The sequence below is a fragment of the Octopus bimaculoides genome, chromosome 2 (genome assembly GCF_046866305.1).
Source record: "Octopus bimaculoides isolate indiv1 chromosome 2, ASM4686630v1, whole genome shotgun sequence".
In the NCBI taxonomy this organism is placed as follows: domain Eukaryota; kingdom Metazoa; phylum Mollusca; class Cephalopoda; order Octopoda; family Octopodidae; genus Octopus; species Octopus bimaculoides.
Genome location: NC_142929.1, coordinates 93,636,396 through 93,655,761, shown reverse-complemented (window position 1 = coordinate 93,655,761; position 19,366 = coordinate 93,636,396). Strand labels below are relative to the sequence as shown.

Genomic DNA, 19,366 nt, shown 5'->3' with positions numbered 1-19,366 from the left:
TTAAAATTTTCTGTCAGATTACAAAGAAGATATTTTGAATGAGTGATATCAACTTTTGTCTCATCTAGCCATTAAATGTGATAATATAACCTAGTGTATGAGAAGAGAAAAAAATCTGTGACAGTGGTTACACTCAGCACTAGTTAGTATGTGCGGCTACATGTTTTGGCAGAATTGTGGTTTAAGTACCTTATAATAACCCCTCATAACTTTTTTATCTTTTGGAAATTTCTAAAAATTTTTACAACTTTCTACGCTCAAGAAGTCATGTGATTATGAAAAAAATTTTTTTTTGTGTAATTTAAGGGCGATTTAGCTGTTATTTTTAACACATCTCACAACCACCTGATACCTTCTTTGTTTTTTCGTTACCCTCTCAATATTTTTCTCCCATAAACACATTTAATGGAATGATTATGCACCCAAGGGTGCTCCATTGCTGGGATTTAAGAAAAATATGTTGACTGTCCATATTTTAAACTCTGATTTAAAAAAAAAAAATTTTAAGAGTAGAAATTTTAGGATTGGGTGGATTTAAAAAAGTGAAAAAAATTTTTTTTTTCATAATCATATAAATTCCTTTTTGTTGAACACAAATTTGCAAAAATTTTCTGAAAATATCAGAAAATATAAAAACAATTATGAGTGGTTATATGGGGTGCTTAAACCAGAATTCTGCCCATGTTTTAAGACAAGGGCATTTGCATTAACCCAAGGTGGTCCTCTTAAACCAAAAGTGTACATTAATGTCAGTGAGAAATTGTTTTGTCAAATATGATTGTTACCACAATAGGTACCCCTCTCTCTTGTGTCTTTAAATTCTGTCTATTTTTACCCTATGAGAACTAGAAATAATTATTGTTATTACAAGGAAACTTAATGACCCAGTTTTCAGAAATGTGGTAGTGCTCACAACAATAATATTATGAAGTTTGAAAAATTAGGGATTCATATTTGGCAAGAATTCATATAGTCAGATACATTCAGCCCACTCTTTTATTATTTATTGTTTTCTTTAAGGTGATATGTGTCCAGAACAAGATTATCCTATTCTTTGTAATCTTTTTGTTAAAGTTGTTTGATTTGAGGGAAGTTTAGTTACTTTTGTTTGGCAGATCAAGCAGTCGTGTAGAAGTTGGTTTATGTGTCAGACAGCTAGGCATTTTAGCCATGGCCCTCATGGAAATGTGTCCCTTCTCTCTCTTTTAAATAATCCATCATAATTGTGGCAGAATATGTTAACACTTTGAAAAACTTAATAGAGGAATGTTCAAACTCTGATATCTCCCTCATGATCATAATTTAATGTTCTCTTTTCCACGCGTGTTAATCTCACTTGTTTCCAGGCAAAGCAACATTTCCCCATGGCCTTCACACAAGACCTGAAACAAACATCGGTTGTATGATGGCAACAGTCATTTTACAATCATCACATGTTGCCAAGACAAGAGTATACATCACACATACATATATGACAAACCTCTTTCACCAAAGCTCACTCACAATGCTCCAGTCAGCCCAGGGCTATAGCAGAAAATACTTGCCTAAGGTGCCACACTATAGGACTGAACCTGAGATCCTGTGATGAAATCTCTACAGTAGTTATTTTCAATGAACATGATTCTACACTGTTGCAGTCAGCCACCAGGAATAATATAGTTTTCTACATATATCTCAAATATTTCAATTTTGAAAAGCATTCCCTATTATTGTAATTTATGTAAGTCATCATCATCAATATTAATACCACCACAAAGCAAGTCAGTTGGAGGCAGGACACTAGCTGTTTAAAGAAATAGTATTGCCATACAAGTCATTGTTTCAGAGTTTAGAATCATTCAACACTGATGTTCTGTTAGTTTTGTGTTCTCTGTTTCCAAAATCTAATCTGTTTCTAATCTGTAGGTCTAATCTGTAGAACAGACCTACTTTGAAAATTTCATGATTCTATCACTTGGAAACTAATAATTCTATTTTTTATTTGAATTTAATTTTTGTCCAGTCCTCTGTACTACTTCCTGTAATTTCTCTCTTTTACAACTAAGATAACCATATATTTCCCCTATAGCATGATACCTGTTCCTGTCCCTCTACCATTGATTCCTGATATAAATCTATCTTGATTCCTGATATAAAGCTATCTCCCTCAATTCTATTTCACCCCTCAATTGAATGATCTTGTTTTACAAGTTACTTGGTGACGTCATTGGTGCCAGTACCACATAAAAAGCACCTAGTACACTTTAAAGTGGTTGGCATTACAAAAGGCATCCAGTTGTAGAAATCATGGCGAAGCAGGCATTGGAGCATGGTGTTGTTCTCTGGCTTATTAGCTCCTGCTGAACCAGCCAATCCATACCAACACAGAAAACAAACATTAAATGGTGATGGTAATGAAATGGATAAATTTCCCTGATGAAGCAAGCCTATGATGAAAAGCAGTCAACCTTGATCATCCTGTCTTGTTTCTTTGTTGTGTATAGCATACCCCAAACCATGTTATCCAATATGTCCTTTCTTGTTGTTAGTAACATAAGCTGATTCAAGCAAAGTCAAGACCCTTACTCAGGTGCAAAACAAAGGATATGATTTTGAAATGTCATGATTAGTAATAGATTGCCTTACTTTCACAGTATTTGCGTTTCACTGCTAACTTAAGAGTACTATCCATTGACAAACTACATGTCCATTGATTACATCTGAACATTTTCTTTACTTTCTTTTAAAAGAATGGGAGATACTGCAAAAGATGAAGAAAGTCACAGCAATGATGACGTTAGCCAATCACAGATGCAATGTAATATTTTGTACAAGAGTGACAACTACATTGTTGTGGACAAACACTTTGACATGAAAATAAACACAAATAAACCTGATGATGGAGTTACTGTTGAGACCTTGCTTTGCCGAGATTACCCAGACTTACGGGATGAAAAGGTGTCACATAGTTTCAGGTAACTTATACTAATTTGTTTCATTGTTTGTTTTAACTATTGTTTCATTTTATTTCATCTGTCTAAAGCAATTCTATCATCTTTATCTTCGTCATTATTTAACATCTGTTTTGCATGCTGACATGGGTTGGATGGATCAACAGGAGCTGGTAAGCCAGAGAACTACACCAAGTTACGATGTCTGTTTTGGCATGGTTTCTATGATTGGATGCTCTTCTTAATACCAGCCATGTTACAGAGTGTACTGGGTGCTTTTTACAAATAGCATCAACACCAGTGAGGTCACCAAGTAACTTGCATCAATTCATAAACTGCAAGTTCATAACCACTACAACCCTTGTTTGTTGTGCTATCTGGACAGAATTCTTTATCATATATGCTTCTGATGTTGCTGCTGTTTTTTTAGCCCTATGTCAGCTCTAATCAACAAATCTGTGATCAAAGACATTCCAACTATGATAATTTTGCCTTTTAGTATATCTAGGGGTACATTATCCAATGTGTCTTTTGTTTTTATAAAATAGTAGAGGGTTTCTTAGGAAGATTTGTAAGTTTTTGTAGCAGGTCAGATGATCACATAGAAATTCCTTGTTTGGGTTGTAATGTATTTCATTTTGAATATTATGGGTAATAATAAGAACCAGATTACAATTGAAGTTACCACTCCATTCAGAGTGAGATTCATATGCTCAGCACTGCTTCATACATCTATTTGATTTGGGTAAAATTAATTAGCGTGTTATTCAAAGATCATTTACTAGCTACAAATCATTATTACTAAGGTGGAAAACTGGAAGAATCATTAGCATGCTAGACAAAGTGCTTAGTGACATTTTGTCTGTCTTTATGTTCTAGGTTCAAATGCTACTGGGATCGACTTTGCCTTTCATCCTTTCAGGGCCAATAAAATAAGTACCAGTTGAGCTCTGGGGGTCAATGTAATTGACTTACCCCCTTCCTCTGCATTGCTGGCCTTGTGCCAAAGTTTGAAACCATTATTATTATTATTATTATATGAAAACTCACAACTTATTTTGCTGGGTATGCTGGAAAGTGTCAGCTGTCCACAGCCAGCAGACTAAGGTGATACTTGTTTACTGGTCATGCTTCAAGGACCCTGTGAAGAATTCTTGCAGTTCCAAGCAATGCTAATTTTTGTAGATGTTCTACCTTCTCACTTGCACCGATCTTTTTCAACCATCTTGGTAGTCGAGTGCTGATACTTCCAAGTGCACCAATTACTATTGGTATCACATCTACTCTCTTCATTGACTACAACCTTCGCATTTCCCACTTTAATTGTCATAGTTATTTATTTTTTCTTCTTTCACATGGATCCTGTTGTCACTGGGGCATGCTATGTCAATAATCATACATGTTCTTTCCTTTTTATTCAATTATTATTATTATTATTATTATTATTATTATTATTATTATTATTATTATTATTATTATTATTATTTCATTCTTTCAGGGTTAATAAATTAAGTACCAGTGAAACACTGGGATCAATGTAATCGACTTCCCCCCCTCCCCAAAATTTCAGGCCTTGTGGCTATAATAGAAAGGATTATTATTATTATTGTTATTATTATTGTTGTTGTTATTATTATTATTATAGTTGTTGTTGTTGTTGTTTTTGTTATTTGTTGTTGTTGTTGTTATTGTTGTTGTTGTTGCTGCAGCAGCAGCAGCAGCAAGCTGGCAGAATCGTTAGCACACTGGATGAAATGCTTAGTGGTATTTTGCCTGTCGCTCCTTTCTGAGTTCAAATTCCGCCAAGGTCAACTTTGCCTTTCACCTCTCTGGGGTTGATAAAATAAGTATCAGTTGAAGATTGAGGTTGATGTAATCGACTTATCCCCTCCCCCAAAATTGCTGCCCTTGTGGCAAAATTTGAAACCATTATTGTTATTCTTCTTCTTCTTCTTCTTATTATTATTATTATTGAAGACATTGCACAGTGACCAATATTGTGATGTTGTAGTTTGAAGATATTGTATGTGGATTTGGTAGATGGAAACTGAAAGAAACCCATCATATGTATATGTGAGTGTGTGTATATTTGTGTCTCATTGTTTTGACTGTGTTGTAAAATGCTCGTCACTGTCATACAAGCAGTATGATTCATTTCAAATATTCTGCAAGAACATGTCTAGTCACGGGTAAATATTTCCTTGCTTGGAAACAGGGGAAGATTGGTGATAGGAAGGGCATCCAGCCATAAAAAAAATCTGCCTCAATAGAGTCTGTCTGACCCATGCAAGTATGGAAAGTGGACGTTAAAGTGGTGGTGGTGGTGGTGGTGGCACCGGCTGCTGCCGCAGTTGTCGTCATCATTGTGGTGATGTTAGTTTCTTATGAAGGTCTGTAATCAGAGATTAGGATACTGAGCTCACAATCACTATATCTTTAAGTTTAATTCTTCAACTAGGTTGCTTATTGTGTCCTTGAGCAAGGCACTTTACTTTATGTTGCACCAATCAACTCAGCTAAAAATGAGTAACAACCAAATGCTGGTTCAGCTCTCTCTCTCTCACTCTTTCCCTCCCTTTCTCTCTCCCTACCCCTCCCCTCTCTCCCCCTCTCTCGTTACATTCTGGATGTTTCACTCGGTGCTGAATGCAGAGGGTATGTAAAGCAAGTATGCTCTGCTGGATGTGTAATGTTTGTGCATGTGAATGGACTGAGAGATAGATTGGTTATAAGAGAATTTAGATGTTGCATGCAGGAGAGAAGACTGCATTGGTATGGACATATGTATGGGTGATAGCAGATGGATAAAGAGGTGTCAGGAAATTCAAATGGAAAGAAACTGTGGAAGAGAAAGACCAAGGAAGACATGGGCAGAAAAACAAAGCTGATCTTTGGATGGTCAACTTCAGAAAGAGATGATAGTAAAAAACCCATACAATCCATGCAAGGTAGAAAAGCATGTGTAAAAATGATGATGATGGTACATACTACAAAGTCAAACTCACTCTCAAATGATACCTGTAGCTTGCTACTCTTCATTGTATCTAGCTGAGCCCATAGGGTTGCTATCTTTCAATCTTTTTCATTCATAGCATACTGAATAAGGTACTAAATAAGCATACCATTATCATCATCATCATCATCCTCGTTTAACGTCCGCTTTCCATGCTAGCATGGGTTGGACGATTTGACTGAAGACTGGTGAAACCAGATGGCTACACCAGGCTCCAATCTGATTTGGCAGAGTTTCTACGGCTGGATGCCCTTCCTAACGCCAACAAACCAAGGATTTGCTTTTGCATTAAAGGAAAACCTAAGGACCAGTGCAATGCATTCAAAACACTTGAGTTTTCTAAATATCTTGGTAGTTTCTAATTCATCTCAAAAACTCATATCAAACTATACATGGCACACAGTACATTCCAACCAAGTGGTTGAAAAATCGTCTGCTAGCTTTGCATCTTTGAAGATGTGTAGGATAACAGTTCCTTTAAAAACAAGTATGGGTTAGTGACAGGAAGAGCATTTGGCAGTAAAACAATACCTCAGTAATATATTTGTCTAACCCATGGAAAAAAACACGTAAAAACAAATGAACAAACACAAACATACATGTATGTATATCTCAACATACATGCACACACATATATACATATGTCATCGTCATCAAAATTTTATATATACTTTTCCATGCTTGTATTGGTTAAACAGGTCTTCTCAAGCACAACATCTAACCATTTGTTGCTGCCTTTTGTCATTCCTTTGTAAGGTACAGCCTCCTGAGATCAGCTTTCATCTCTTATTACCATATACTCATTGATTCTCTTCTTCTGCACTTCTTCCACTTGGGTCACTTGCATTTCTTTATCCAACTATTATACTCATCGCATGTTACCAGTGAAGTCTTCTCTCTTGCACACTAGATTTCATTCCTCTTATATCTAGTTTTTCTTTCAGCTAATTTATGTTAAATCATTTATATACATGAACATCACACACTCTAGCAAAACATGCTTGCCTTATCTTTTTCTTAGCCTTTGCACATCCTCCACGTTCAGTGCTTATGTCAAACTGCCATGTATCACACTTTGTACACAAGCATCATACTATCTACCTTCACTCAGAGAAAGAATCTCTTTGTTACCAGTAGAGGGAATAACTCTCTGAACTTTTCTTAACCTATTCTTACTCTGGCTACTATGCCTTTGGAACACTCTCTTCCACCACTAGTAACAGAAGTTATCAACTACTTCTAGAGAGCCCTCGTAATATTTATGGATATCTATACTTCTGCCCATCTGCTATATACAAATTCCTCTTGTGTACTCTGGATACAAGGGAATCCTACCTTTTTCTGCTTATTGAGTAGGGGCCACTTCCTAGATGGCACTAGAGTCCTATCTTTCTTACCAATTAAAACTTTTATCTCTGTTTGGTTTACTGTAAAGCCTCCTCTGAATTCAATGCTTTGTTTTCATATTTGGGATTTCTTCTCTAATTCTTTGACAAATTTTCCTATAAAAAGTAGGTTATCAACATACAAAAGTTCCAATGGACAGCTGGTTTTGAAACCCATTTTTATGGCCTGGAGAACCATTGTAAACAAGAGTGGGTTGAAAGCCAAGCTCTAATGGATGTCTGTCTGCATGCTAAATTCCTCTCTGAAATCATTGTTAACTCTCATCTTGATGATTACCTGTCTGTACATGGCTTGCATGGCTTTCATAAGCCATTCTGATTTGGTAACTTCATTAAGTCTAATAACTCATCTGGCCAGCTCTTCATTAGGAAAAGTATATTTTTTGCATAGTTCCTCCAACATAAAATTCTAACTTGGTTTTTGTGTTTCAAAAAAGATTTTGGTGTTCTCAAAGTATGTCTAATCAACTTTTCTCTCTCCCTAAATGTGGGTTTGTGTGTGTGTGTGTACACAGATACACATGAATACATACATACACACTCACACAAACATACACATATATGATGATCTTTTGTATTTTATTTTTTAAAGGTTCACACATCGTTTGGATTATGCAACAAGTGGTGCATTATGTTTGGCTCTCAACAAGAAAGCAGCAAAGAAAATGCAAATGGCATTTCTTCGACATGAAGTCATCAAACACTATCTGGCCTTGGTAAATACACTTCAGGTTCACTCCTTTGTGTATCTGGCAAATAAATAAAATAGATTTATTTAATGTTGTTCTAATGGTTAGATAATTTGTATAATAACTTGAAAGGATTGAAACCTAAACTTACTTCTCATTTCTATGCCTCCAACCTTTCGGAGTTGCAACCATGTCTTGTTTGCCTGCTCCCACTTGATAATAGAGCTGTATTTCTCATGTCTGCAGAGCTTCTGGTTTTATGCATGTGCATGTGTGTGTATGTGTACAAGAGAAAAGGTAATTTTTGTAGTTGTTATCAGTTACTGTTTGTGTTGCATTAATTCTGAATAAAGAACTGACATGAACTTAGACAAACCTTTTAACCCATGCCAGCATAAAAAGCAAATATAAAACACTGATAATAGTGATGTGCTACATATGTCAGAAATATAGTTGATCCAAGATTCTTCTTTACAGTAAATCTGTTATATCCTTCAGATCCATTGGTTGACATAAGCTATGTGAAATAAATTGAGATGTGTTTGTAGGCTGATGAGAGTTACTATCCTTTTCTCCACCCTGACATGTTTAGCCTAATGTTAGGAGGGCTATAGCAGAAAGAATCTTATCCTCAAATTCATAAATGGCTGTAATGTACACAGAAACTTTCACTTCTGACTTTTCTGTACATCATTTACCTCTGAGAGATACGTAGTACATAAGAGTGCTTGGAGCTTAACATATCTCACAATGACAAATTTTACTATACGTTTTTGCTCATGGTTGGGGTATCAACTTAGCAGTGCAAGTTAATAAAAAACTCATTGGTTATATGGTGTTTGTATTGTCTTCAGTGTTTAATGGGACCATCTTATAAAACATATTTGTAGCTATATGAACTAGCAATGCAAGCTATCTAAGAACATGTTGGTTATATAATGCTCTGGTGTTAATACCTACAGTGTTGAGTAGCCTGATCATGACCTATTTGCAGTTATGTGGACGATAGGGGCATTGAAAGTTAAGTCTCTTTGCCTGGGTCACAGTGTCTGTAACGAGATATGAACTTAGCCAACTAAAGTTCCTAATACATCAAGCTGTAGGATGCTTGCTCGAAACAATCATAAGAATTTGACGACCCATCCAAGACACTCTATTGTAGAAAATAAAACTGTAGCAGCATTAAATGATAGAATGTGATTATAAAAGTTAATTATTATGGTGACCCCTCTCCGTTTTGTATCTAAAAACCAGTAACAGAGTTTTTCCTCTTACTTTTGCACTCAACTATAATGCTAGCCCGATTTTGACTTTGTTGTTTTCTATTAAACTTCTTTGTCAAGTACAATGTGAATTATCTGAGGAGAAGGAGTACAGGTGAGTAATTCATTGTTGCCATTTTATTATTTCCCTTCACAGACCACTACAATTCACTGGACTGGTGCATATATCTCCAGTTTCTGTGGAGATGAGCTGGTGACAGAAGCATTACCCCTCGGATAGAATGCCAATTTATCACAGGTAACTTATCATGTTAGTGGAATTGAACTTGGTACTATAAGCCAGCACATTACTAATTAGTTTTACAATTGTTACTACTGCTTATAGTAAAGAATCATACCACTTGGTGGTACCTGTTTGCAGCCAAGTAGACTAGGTCATTAAGGCATAAGCGGCCCACATCACATCCACCAATAATGGAATATCAGCTGTCTGCTCCTCATCACAGTTTGTCCTCTATGTTCTATTAACTTATCCATTCTCAGTATCTTATCAGGCTTTATTGTATTAATCCAGAAAAGATGTAAGGCAAAGTTGGCCTTGATAGAATTCAATTCAACAAAGACACCAAACTAAATGCTCTAAAGCAATTATAACTACCAGGTCATTATAACTCCATTATAACTACCAGGTCATATGATGATTAGAGACGAAAAAAAATGAATTGATATTTGGTTACCATCATAGACCTTAAATTCAAGTTCACTGTAGGACACATGACTTTGTGTTTAGCTAAGCCTGAAGCAGAAGAAGAGATAAAATATAACTTCTCATGTTAATAGTCTTATTAGCTGTAGCTGGGAATTGAAGTTTAGTTTTGGATTTATTTTGCAGGATCTTATTTCTTTGTTTAAGGCACTTACCAAATAATGACTAGTAACAGAAGTATGTTATATTAATTAAATAAAAACATTTTATCAGTCTTTTTTTTTTTTTACATCATAACATGGGTTGGATAAATCTATAAATATTTGAATGTGTTAAATTTGTACTTTTTTTTCTTTCTTTTTCAGGTACGAGGGCATGTAAATATCAAACAACAATATGTTGATATCAGCATTGGCAAAAACAGTTTTATTACAGATTTTCATAAAATGTGCACCTCTGGTACACGAGGATGTTTAAATGCTCGATCATGTCTGACGCATATTATCTGCTTAGAACATGGAACATATGACGGAGATCCTGTATCAAAAGTTCTCTTGATTCCCAAAACAGGTCATGTTGTTAATTTTCAATGTATACTATATGTTTACATGCTTATAGATATCTGTAACATATTCTGTATCCTAATACCCTGTTACAAAAGAGTAGCAACTAAACCAATAAATAGCTCAACTTACTAGAAAGAGAAGACAAAATTTCCCTCAAATCATACCCTACTATCTAAAATAGAAAAGGGATAAGATTAGATAATTTAGTTCCAAATGTATAAAATGGAAGATAGTCATGGTTGGAATGTCTTTGATCAAAAATCTGCTCAATCTGGTCTTACCAGGGGCTAAACAGTAGCAGCAACACTGTCTTAATTAGTTTTTTGTTATAATCAGGAATTCAGAAAGGTTTAGTTAAATAACTAATTCTATTTTTTTCCTTTTGTATGCAATACAAACAACATTGATTTAAAATAACCATCTATGTCACATGATCACATGATCACATGACATAGATCACATGATCATATGACTGACCAGGCTGTCAGATGTTGTTACACATCACTGATGACAATGTGTTTTTGCATTGTTTTAGCCTTCAAATGCCACCGCCTCGCTGGCTAGGCGAGCAGGCCAACATTCCCCCCTGATTAAAAGGGAGACTGGAGCAATGTGAAATGAAGTGTTTTGCTCAAGAACACAGTGTGCTACCCAATCAGGGAGTCAAACTCATAATCTAGTGATCGTGAATGCAATAGCCTTACCATTAGGCCACGCACCTTCACACCCATCTGTGTATCATACATGATATAAATGCATCATTGAAATTCAATTTACTATGGTATTTGTTCAATGATAACATTTCATATGGATGTGCTGTATTTAAAAACAACATACTGTATGAATACTGTAGTAAATTGCTTTTCAGTGATGTATCTACATTAAATATAATACATAGATGGCTATTTTAACCCTTTCACATTTAAACTGGCCAAATATTCTACCTCTTTTATGTTCAAACTGGTCAGGTCCAGCCCCTCACACCTATGTGACAATGTCATTCTTTAAATAAACAGTCACATCATCAAAATCTTCAAAGGAATGTGAATAAATATGTATTACATTTGACAGAATAAGCTCTAATGGTACAGAGTTAATACTGCTTCTATTGCATATAGCGGATTTTAATTCAGCTGAGCACCTTTTTGCAATGCCAGTAAATGTTTTATTTCCATTTTCTATATATCAGAGACAACAAATCTCACATTAAGCATGTTGCTGGCTTTGAGTACATGCTATTGAGAAGGCCGGACAAGGCTGAAATGCTGGGATGATTGTTTTCTTCTTCTAATGTATATTGTGTTTTTAAACACAGCACGTCCATAAGAAATGTTATCTCCAGAAGAATACCACAGTAAATTGCCTTTCGATGATGTATATACATTAAGTATGATACATAAATGGCTGTTTTCTTTATTGAAATCTGATTTACTATCGTAATTATTTCTCCTATCCCTCCTAAGACACTGGCATTGAAGTAATTGACTAACCCCCATTCCCTGAACTTGTTGGCCTTGTGTCAAAATTTGAAACCATTATTACATGTGGATCAAGGCAGCAAGCTGGCAGGATTGTTAGCATGCTGGGCAAAATGCTTAGCAGTATTTTTCCCATTGATATGTTCTGAGTTCAAATTCCGCCGAGGTTGACTTTTTCCTTTCATCCTTTTGGTGTCAATAAATTAGGTGCCAGTGAAACATTGGGGTCGACGTAATCAACTAGTTCCCTCCCACCAAATTTCAGGCCTTGTGCTTTTAGTAGAAAGGATTTCATTTCAGAGTTCATATCTTACTAGTGAAGGCCCTGTCTATTCATCATCATCATTGTCGTCGTCGTTTAACGTCCGCTTTCCATGCTAGCATGGGTTGGACGATTTGACTGAGGACTGGTGAAACCAGATGGCTACACCAGGCTCCAATCTGATTTGGCAGAGTTTCTACAGCTGGATGCCCTTCCTAACGCCAACAACTCCGAGAGTGTAGTGGGTGCTTTTACGTGCCACCAGCACGAAGGCCAGTCAGGCAGTACTGGCAACGGCCACGCTCAAAATGGTGTATTTTATGTACCACCTGCACAGGAGCCAGTTCGGCGGCACTGGCAACGATCTCGCTCGAATGTCTAATTATTTTCCTTATTAGTTACATCCTGTGATAAGTCAATCAGTTATGTATACTCTCCATTTATGATATTTTCACTACTTATTAAATGCAAAACTCAGTTCTTTTCATTTCGTTGACCTTATATACAATGTGCAGTTGATCACATTCCATATTTCAATGATCATAATATGATAGTATGTACATTAATAATTGTTTTAAATTTGCAGGTCGCACTCATCAGTTACGGGTCCATTGTGCCCACATAGGACATTGTATTGTTGGAGATCATACCTACAGTGATAAACAAGATAGCAAACCATTCCGAATGATGCTACATGCTTACCAACTGAGTGCACCAACAGCACTTGAAAAAATTGATGTTCAAACTGAAGATCCTTTTACACCTGATAATTGCCCATTATGGGAGCCATCAGAATGTTTTTCTGACTATTCAGAAGCTGTTGTCAATTTTGAGTCTTCAGAGGCTAGTAAACGAAAAATTGTGGAAGACAAACCAAAATAGTAGACATCATGAACTAGTCGTGCTAAAAATGAAATTGCTAGAAATAGAAGAATAGAATTTAAAAGAATGAGAATCTGCCAGAATCTTCCAAAGAACTACACACCTGTTTTCCTCTTGGAACTTATCTCCAAAATTGAAGCTAAATATTAAGGTATTAACCGTAAGTATTCAAAGAAAACTCAGAAAAATTCATGGCACTGCAATTTAAAAGAAGAAAATATTTTGGTAATGAATTACCCAGAATGAACTATAGCATAATTTTCAATAAAATAAGATAAATTGGTGGAATTGACTGAGATGGCATTGCTCAATCCTTTACTCCTCTGAGTTTAATGAAATAAGTTTTATTATTAAACATAATTAAAAATTACTTTCTCCCTGGTCAAATGAAATCTCTAAAAATTAACTTGGGATTAGCATCATTGAATATCATTTAATGCATGTTATTTTGCCTTTTACTTGTTTTATCTTTTACTTGGACTGTGGTCTTGCTGGAGCACTGCCTTGGAGGGTTTTAGTCAAACAAATCAACCTCAGTACTTTTTTTTTAAATTCTGGTACTTACAAGGGTTGATAAAATAATGGAAATACCTTAAAATTTCAAACAAATTTATTTTAATATGGCGTAGGACTGCCTTTGGCAATAATTACAGCTTGAATTCTATGAGGTATGGACTTGTGCAAAGTTTGAATCGTTTCCAAAGGAATTTTTGTCAATTCTTTAGCAAAAACAGTCTCCAGTTCTTGTAGTGATGATGGTGGGGGATATATCGACTCCTTACTTGTTCTTCGAAATGCACCATAAATGTTCAATAATATTGAGATCTGGGGACTGTGGTAGCCAGATAAGATGTTTAACTTCACTAGAATGTTCCTCATGCCATTCAGTAACAACTTTAGCTGTGTGAATTGGTGCATTATCATCCTGAAAGATTGTGTTTCCCTCTGGAAATAGTTTTGCAATCATAGGATGAATTTGATCAGATAAAATGCTTAAATAGTCTTGACTATTAATTCTGCCATGAAGAGAAACCATTGGGCCGGCAGATTTCCAGATCATCACAGATCCTCCTCCATGTTGAACAGTTGGAAGAAGGCAGTCTGGGTCAAATGCTTCTTTTGGCTGTCTTCACATGTATACTCGGCCAGTGGTCGGAAATGAGCTAAAGGACAACTTGTCCGAGAAAATAACATTCTTCCACTGCTCTAGGGACCAATTCTGTTGGTTTTTACTCCACTCTAAATGCTTTGCAACGTTTGTTTTTGAAAGTAGTGGTTTTCTGATTGCAGACCTCCCCTGAAATCTGGCTTTGTGCAGCCCCAGGTGAACAGTTTTTGTGGAAACTGGGTTCTCAAGGCAGTCATTAAGCTCTGTAGTAATTTTGGGAGCTGTACTTTTGTGATCCTTTCTAACAATTTGCATAAGAGTCCGACAGTCCCTATCTGAAAGTTTTGGTTTGTTTCCAGAGTTTTGTTTCGATGAGGAGGTTTTTCCCTCTTTCCAAAGGCTGTCATTACTTTTGAGACAGTACTTCTTGATGCACCAAACATTTCGGCTGTTTTTGTTACGCTAGCACCTGCCATACGAGCACCAACAATTTGACCTCTTTGAAAGTCCAATAGATCTGTCATTTTATTGAATTGTGATTATCTTTTTCTGATGATATCTGAAAAGAAACAACAATTTTAGCAAAACATGTCAAGCAACACTAATAATAAATCAAAAAACATAAAAACAAACAAGCTTTTGACGGTTTTATAGGTATTTCAAAATTTTGATGCTATGATGCTAGGTGTTTCCATTATTTTGTCCAACCCCTGTATTTTATTCATCTCTTTTGCTACACTGCTAAGTTATGGAGATGTAAGCAAATTAACATTGTACATTATTTACATTTGACATATTTGTCCTCATCTTGTTTGTTGTTAACACAATGTTTCGGCTGATATACTCTCCAGCCTTCATCAGGTGTCCTGGGCAAATTTCAAACCTGGGTTCTCATTCCTAAGGTATTTTTCTGATATTATTATTATTATTGTTATTGTTGTTGTTGTTAGTAGCCCGCACTCTTAACCACTATGCTATATGCCCACGGGCAATTATGGAGTGAATTTTAGGGCCTATAAATCTAATATTTTCCTATCCTTCCTTAACACTGGTTCCCGTATGCTACTCATATCTGCACTAGATCATATGGGATAGTGGTTAAGAGCATAGGCTACCAACCCCAAGATTCTGAGTTCAATTCCAGGCAGTGACATGACTACTACTACTACTACTACTACTACTACTACTAAGAAGAACAACAACAACAACATCACCATCATCATCATCACCACCACCACCACCACCACCACCACCATCATCATCATCATCATCATGGGGAAAATACCTTAGGAATGAGAACTCAGGTTCAAAATCCCCCCAGGACACTTGATGAAGGCTGGAGAGTACATCAGCTGAAAAGTGTTAACAACAAACAAGATGAGGACAAATATCCATCAAATGTAAATAATGTACATAATTCCTTATCTGTCAAATATAGAACTGTAAATCAAATGGTGTGTGGGGGGGGGTAGACAAACATACACACATATATGCATGTGCATGCATGACAGGATTCCACTCTGTTTCAGGCTACCAAATTCACTTAGAAGGCATTGGTCAGCTTGGAGCTACAGTAGAAGACTCATGCCCATGGTGCTGTGCAGTAGCACTGAACCTAAAACCAAATATTTGCAATGCAAGCTTAACTACACAGCCATGCCTGCACCTCTATATAGTTTTGCCTTACAACAGTCTCTGTTAAAATCTTACAAGTTAAATTTGTTTTTCATTATGCTAGTGTTGATAACTTATCTACCTGTAATATACTGGAAATTGATTTAATCAACTCCATTACAACAAAATTAGTATTTTGCCTCATCCAAAGAAAGCAGTGTTTATAGACTGCTCTAACTAGTTAAAATTGAAATCAAAGCAAACTAGATATGAACACTGTATTGAATCAAGACAATTTAGTTGAACATGTTTAAAACAAAACCAACAGCTCTGATCAATTATAAAGGCAAAACTTCCAAATGTATTTTCATTTATTGTAGCTGTATTTCCATATTCAATATTTGAGGAGAGTGTAACTTGTATGATTCTCTAATTTTTTTTTTTTTTTTTTTTTTTGCTTGGATTGTGAAGCAGAATGTGTATGAGTATATAGTGGAGGAGGATGTTCTGAAAGCATAGCTGCTAGAATAAGAATAGGTTGAGCAAAGTTCAGAGAGCTACTACCTCTGTTAGTAATGAAGGCCCTCTCTCTCAGCAACAACAACAGAAATAACAACAACAACAACAAATAATAATAATAATAATAATAACAACAACAACAATAATCCTTTCTACTATAGCCACAAGGCCTGAAACTTTGGGGAGGGGGAAGTCGATTACATTGACCCCAGTGTTTCACTGGTACTTAATTTATCAACCCTGAAAGGATGAAAAAAAAAGCAACTACTGAGGATATGCAAAGGCTTGAAAGGAATGAAGCCAGTATGCTCCAATGAACGGGTAATGCCAGTGTGCATATACGACAGAGTGTAAGTGACGAGAGAAAACTGGGTATACAAAACATCAGATGTAGCATGCAAGAGAGAAGACTGTGCTGGCATGGCCATGTAATGCGTATGAATGAAGACAGCTACATCAAGAAGTACTGACCTCAAATTGTAGAGGGAACATGGGGAAGGGGTAGACCCAGGAAGATGTGAGATGAAATGGTGAGAAAGGATCTACAGACATTGGGACTCACAGAGGGGAAGACAGGGGATTGAGACTCCTGGTATTTTGTTGTGCTTGAGAAGACACATCAAGCTAAGTAAAAGCATGGTTATCCTTGCATACAGGCTGTTTCTTGCATCCCTTTCCAGTTGAGCATTCCTAACCTTGCAGACTCATGGGTGTTGGTGCTATGTAAAAAGCACCCATACTATTGCCACATAAATGCACTCATGTCGGTGCTGCATAAAAGCATCCATCACATTCTGTAAAGTGGTTGGAGTTAGGAAGAGCATCCAGCCGTAGAAACCATGCCAAGACAGACACGGAGCCTGGGCAGCTCCTGTCAAACCATCCAACTCATGCTAACATGGAAAACAAATGCTAAATAAAAATGATGATGATTATATATATAAGAAATTACAATAAGCATAAGTTTATATCATTTGTTCCTACATATGCTTCATCATTATGGTTGTTAGGAACTCTGCATTGGATGTTCCAAGTGAAATTGGATGCTTAACTGCAACAGAACTAATGTCAGACATTACTTCTCCGTAACATAATGTAATAAAGCTTTCCATGATGATCTCTTGTGCTTAAGCATTCAGTTGAATATCCAATGCAGAGTTCTAAACAACCACAATGATGAAACATGTATAGGAACAAATAAAATAAACTTGTTTTTCATAATTTCTTGTACATTTGCTCTGTATATCATAACTAGTAATACTACTAGGTATAGTAGTTGTTTAACCACTACACTGGAAGAAAACTAGATGATGATAATCCATGTAGAGCTCTGAACTGAACAGTAGCAGTCGTAAATCTGTTAGTACACACAAGATATAAACACACACGTTATCATCATCATCGTTGTCGTTTAACGTCTGCTTTCTATGCTGGCATGGGTTGGATGGTTTAACTGAGGGCTGGCAGTTTCTCCAGCTGGGTGCCCTTCCTAACACCAACCAGTCCAAGAGTGTAGTGGGGTATATATATATTTATATATGTAATTATATATATAATGACGATGATGATGATCATCATCATAGGTATCAGCTTGTTAGTTGACTATGACCATCACTGACAAGTTGTTTCTGGGGTATTTTTTCAATGGTTATAGGACCTACAATGGCTTTTAAAGCCTGCAAATGTCTTGGATTTTTGTTGCAGATGCAATATTCATTTTCAATAGAGTTGTTCTGTACAGCACTGTGTACTTTCATGTCTTGTGAGTCCAGATCAGTTGTAAAATTCCCTACCACACAAACACATGCACATGCATATATGATGTGCTTCTTTCTGCCAGATCCACTCACAAGCTTTGATTGACCTAGGGCTATATTAGAAGACACTGGCCTGAAGTAGAGTGCAGTAGGACTGAACCTGAGACTATAAATGCCAGATGAAATGAAGGGCAATTTAGTATATAAAATAATGTAATACATTGAGTGCAAATAAATTGCTATGCTATTGAAACATTTGTAGAATAAAATGAATTGTTGAATATCTATTCATCTTCATTTATTATATGTGCTTGTGTGTGTGTGTGTTTGTTTTGCAGTTTCAGGTGTGGAAGCAAGGACTAGAATCGAAGGGCCTTAGAGTCAACCTGTAGACATAGTAAGCTATGGACACATGAGAGGTGCAGCAATATCAAAGGAAGGCTAACTAGCAAGATAGTTTTTGTATGTGGCAGATGCTCAGGAGCAATAAACACTGAAAATGTGCAGAAAACAACCTTTGCCACATTCTAGGGAGAAAAACTAGAAGTAGTTGATAGCTTCCGCTATCTAGGTGACCAAGTTAGTAGCGGGGGAGGGTGCGTTGAAAGTGTAGCTGCTAGAATAAGAATAGCCTGGGAAAAATTCAGAGAGCTCTTACCTCTGCTGGTGACAAAGGGCCTCTCACTCAGAGTAAAAGGCAGACTGCATGACGCATGTGTACGAACCGCCATGCTACATGGCAGTGAAACATGGCTGTAACTGCCGAGGACATGCGTAAGCTCACAAGAAACGAAGCCAGTATGTTCCGACGGATGTATAATGTCAGTGTGCATACTTGACAGAGTGTAAGTACCTTGAGAGAAAAGTTAGACCTAAGAAGCATCAGTTGTGGTGTGCAAGAGAGACAATTGCGCTGGTATGGACATGTGGCAAGAATGGATGAGGATAGCTGTTTGAAAAAGTGCCACACTCTAGCGGTTGAGGGAACCTGTGGAAGAGGTAGACCCAGGAATACCTGGGATGAGGTGGTGAAGCACAACCTTTGAACTTCAGTCCTCACCGAAGCAATGACTAGTGACCGGGACCTTTGGAAATATGCAGTACATGAGAAGACCCGGCAAGCCAAGTGAGAGCATAATCTGTGGCCTCTGCCAGAAGTGTAGCCAGCTCACTTATTCGTATCTTACTTCATTGGACACTAAACTCTGCTTGT

General features: G+C 36.5%; 1 protein-coding gene across 2 annotated transcripts in view; it reads left to right on the top strand.

Moving 5' to 3' along the window:
* The window catches only part of LOC106872192 (pseudouridylate synthase RPUSD1), a 42,164-nt gene extending 23,726 nt beyond the window's left edge, over positions 1–18,438 (top strand). For both annotated transcript variants that reach the window (XM_089347186.1, XM_014919094.3), the window contains exons 2-5: positions 2,730–2,954; positions 7,942–8,065; positions 10,333–10,537; positions 12,860–18,438. In XM_089347186.1, the coding sequence (XP_089203312.1) occupies positions 2,731–2,954; positions 7,942–8,065; positions 10,333–10,537; positions 12,860–13,155 (849 nt within the window). In that variant the 5' untranslated portion in view covers position 2,730 and the 3' untranslated portion in view covers positions 13,156–18,438. The remainder of the gene's footprint in view (positions 1–2,729; positions 2,955–7,941; positions 8,066–10,332; positions 10,538–12,859) is intronic.
* Positions 18,439–19,366: the final 928 nt, after the last annotated feature.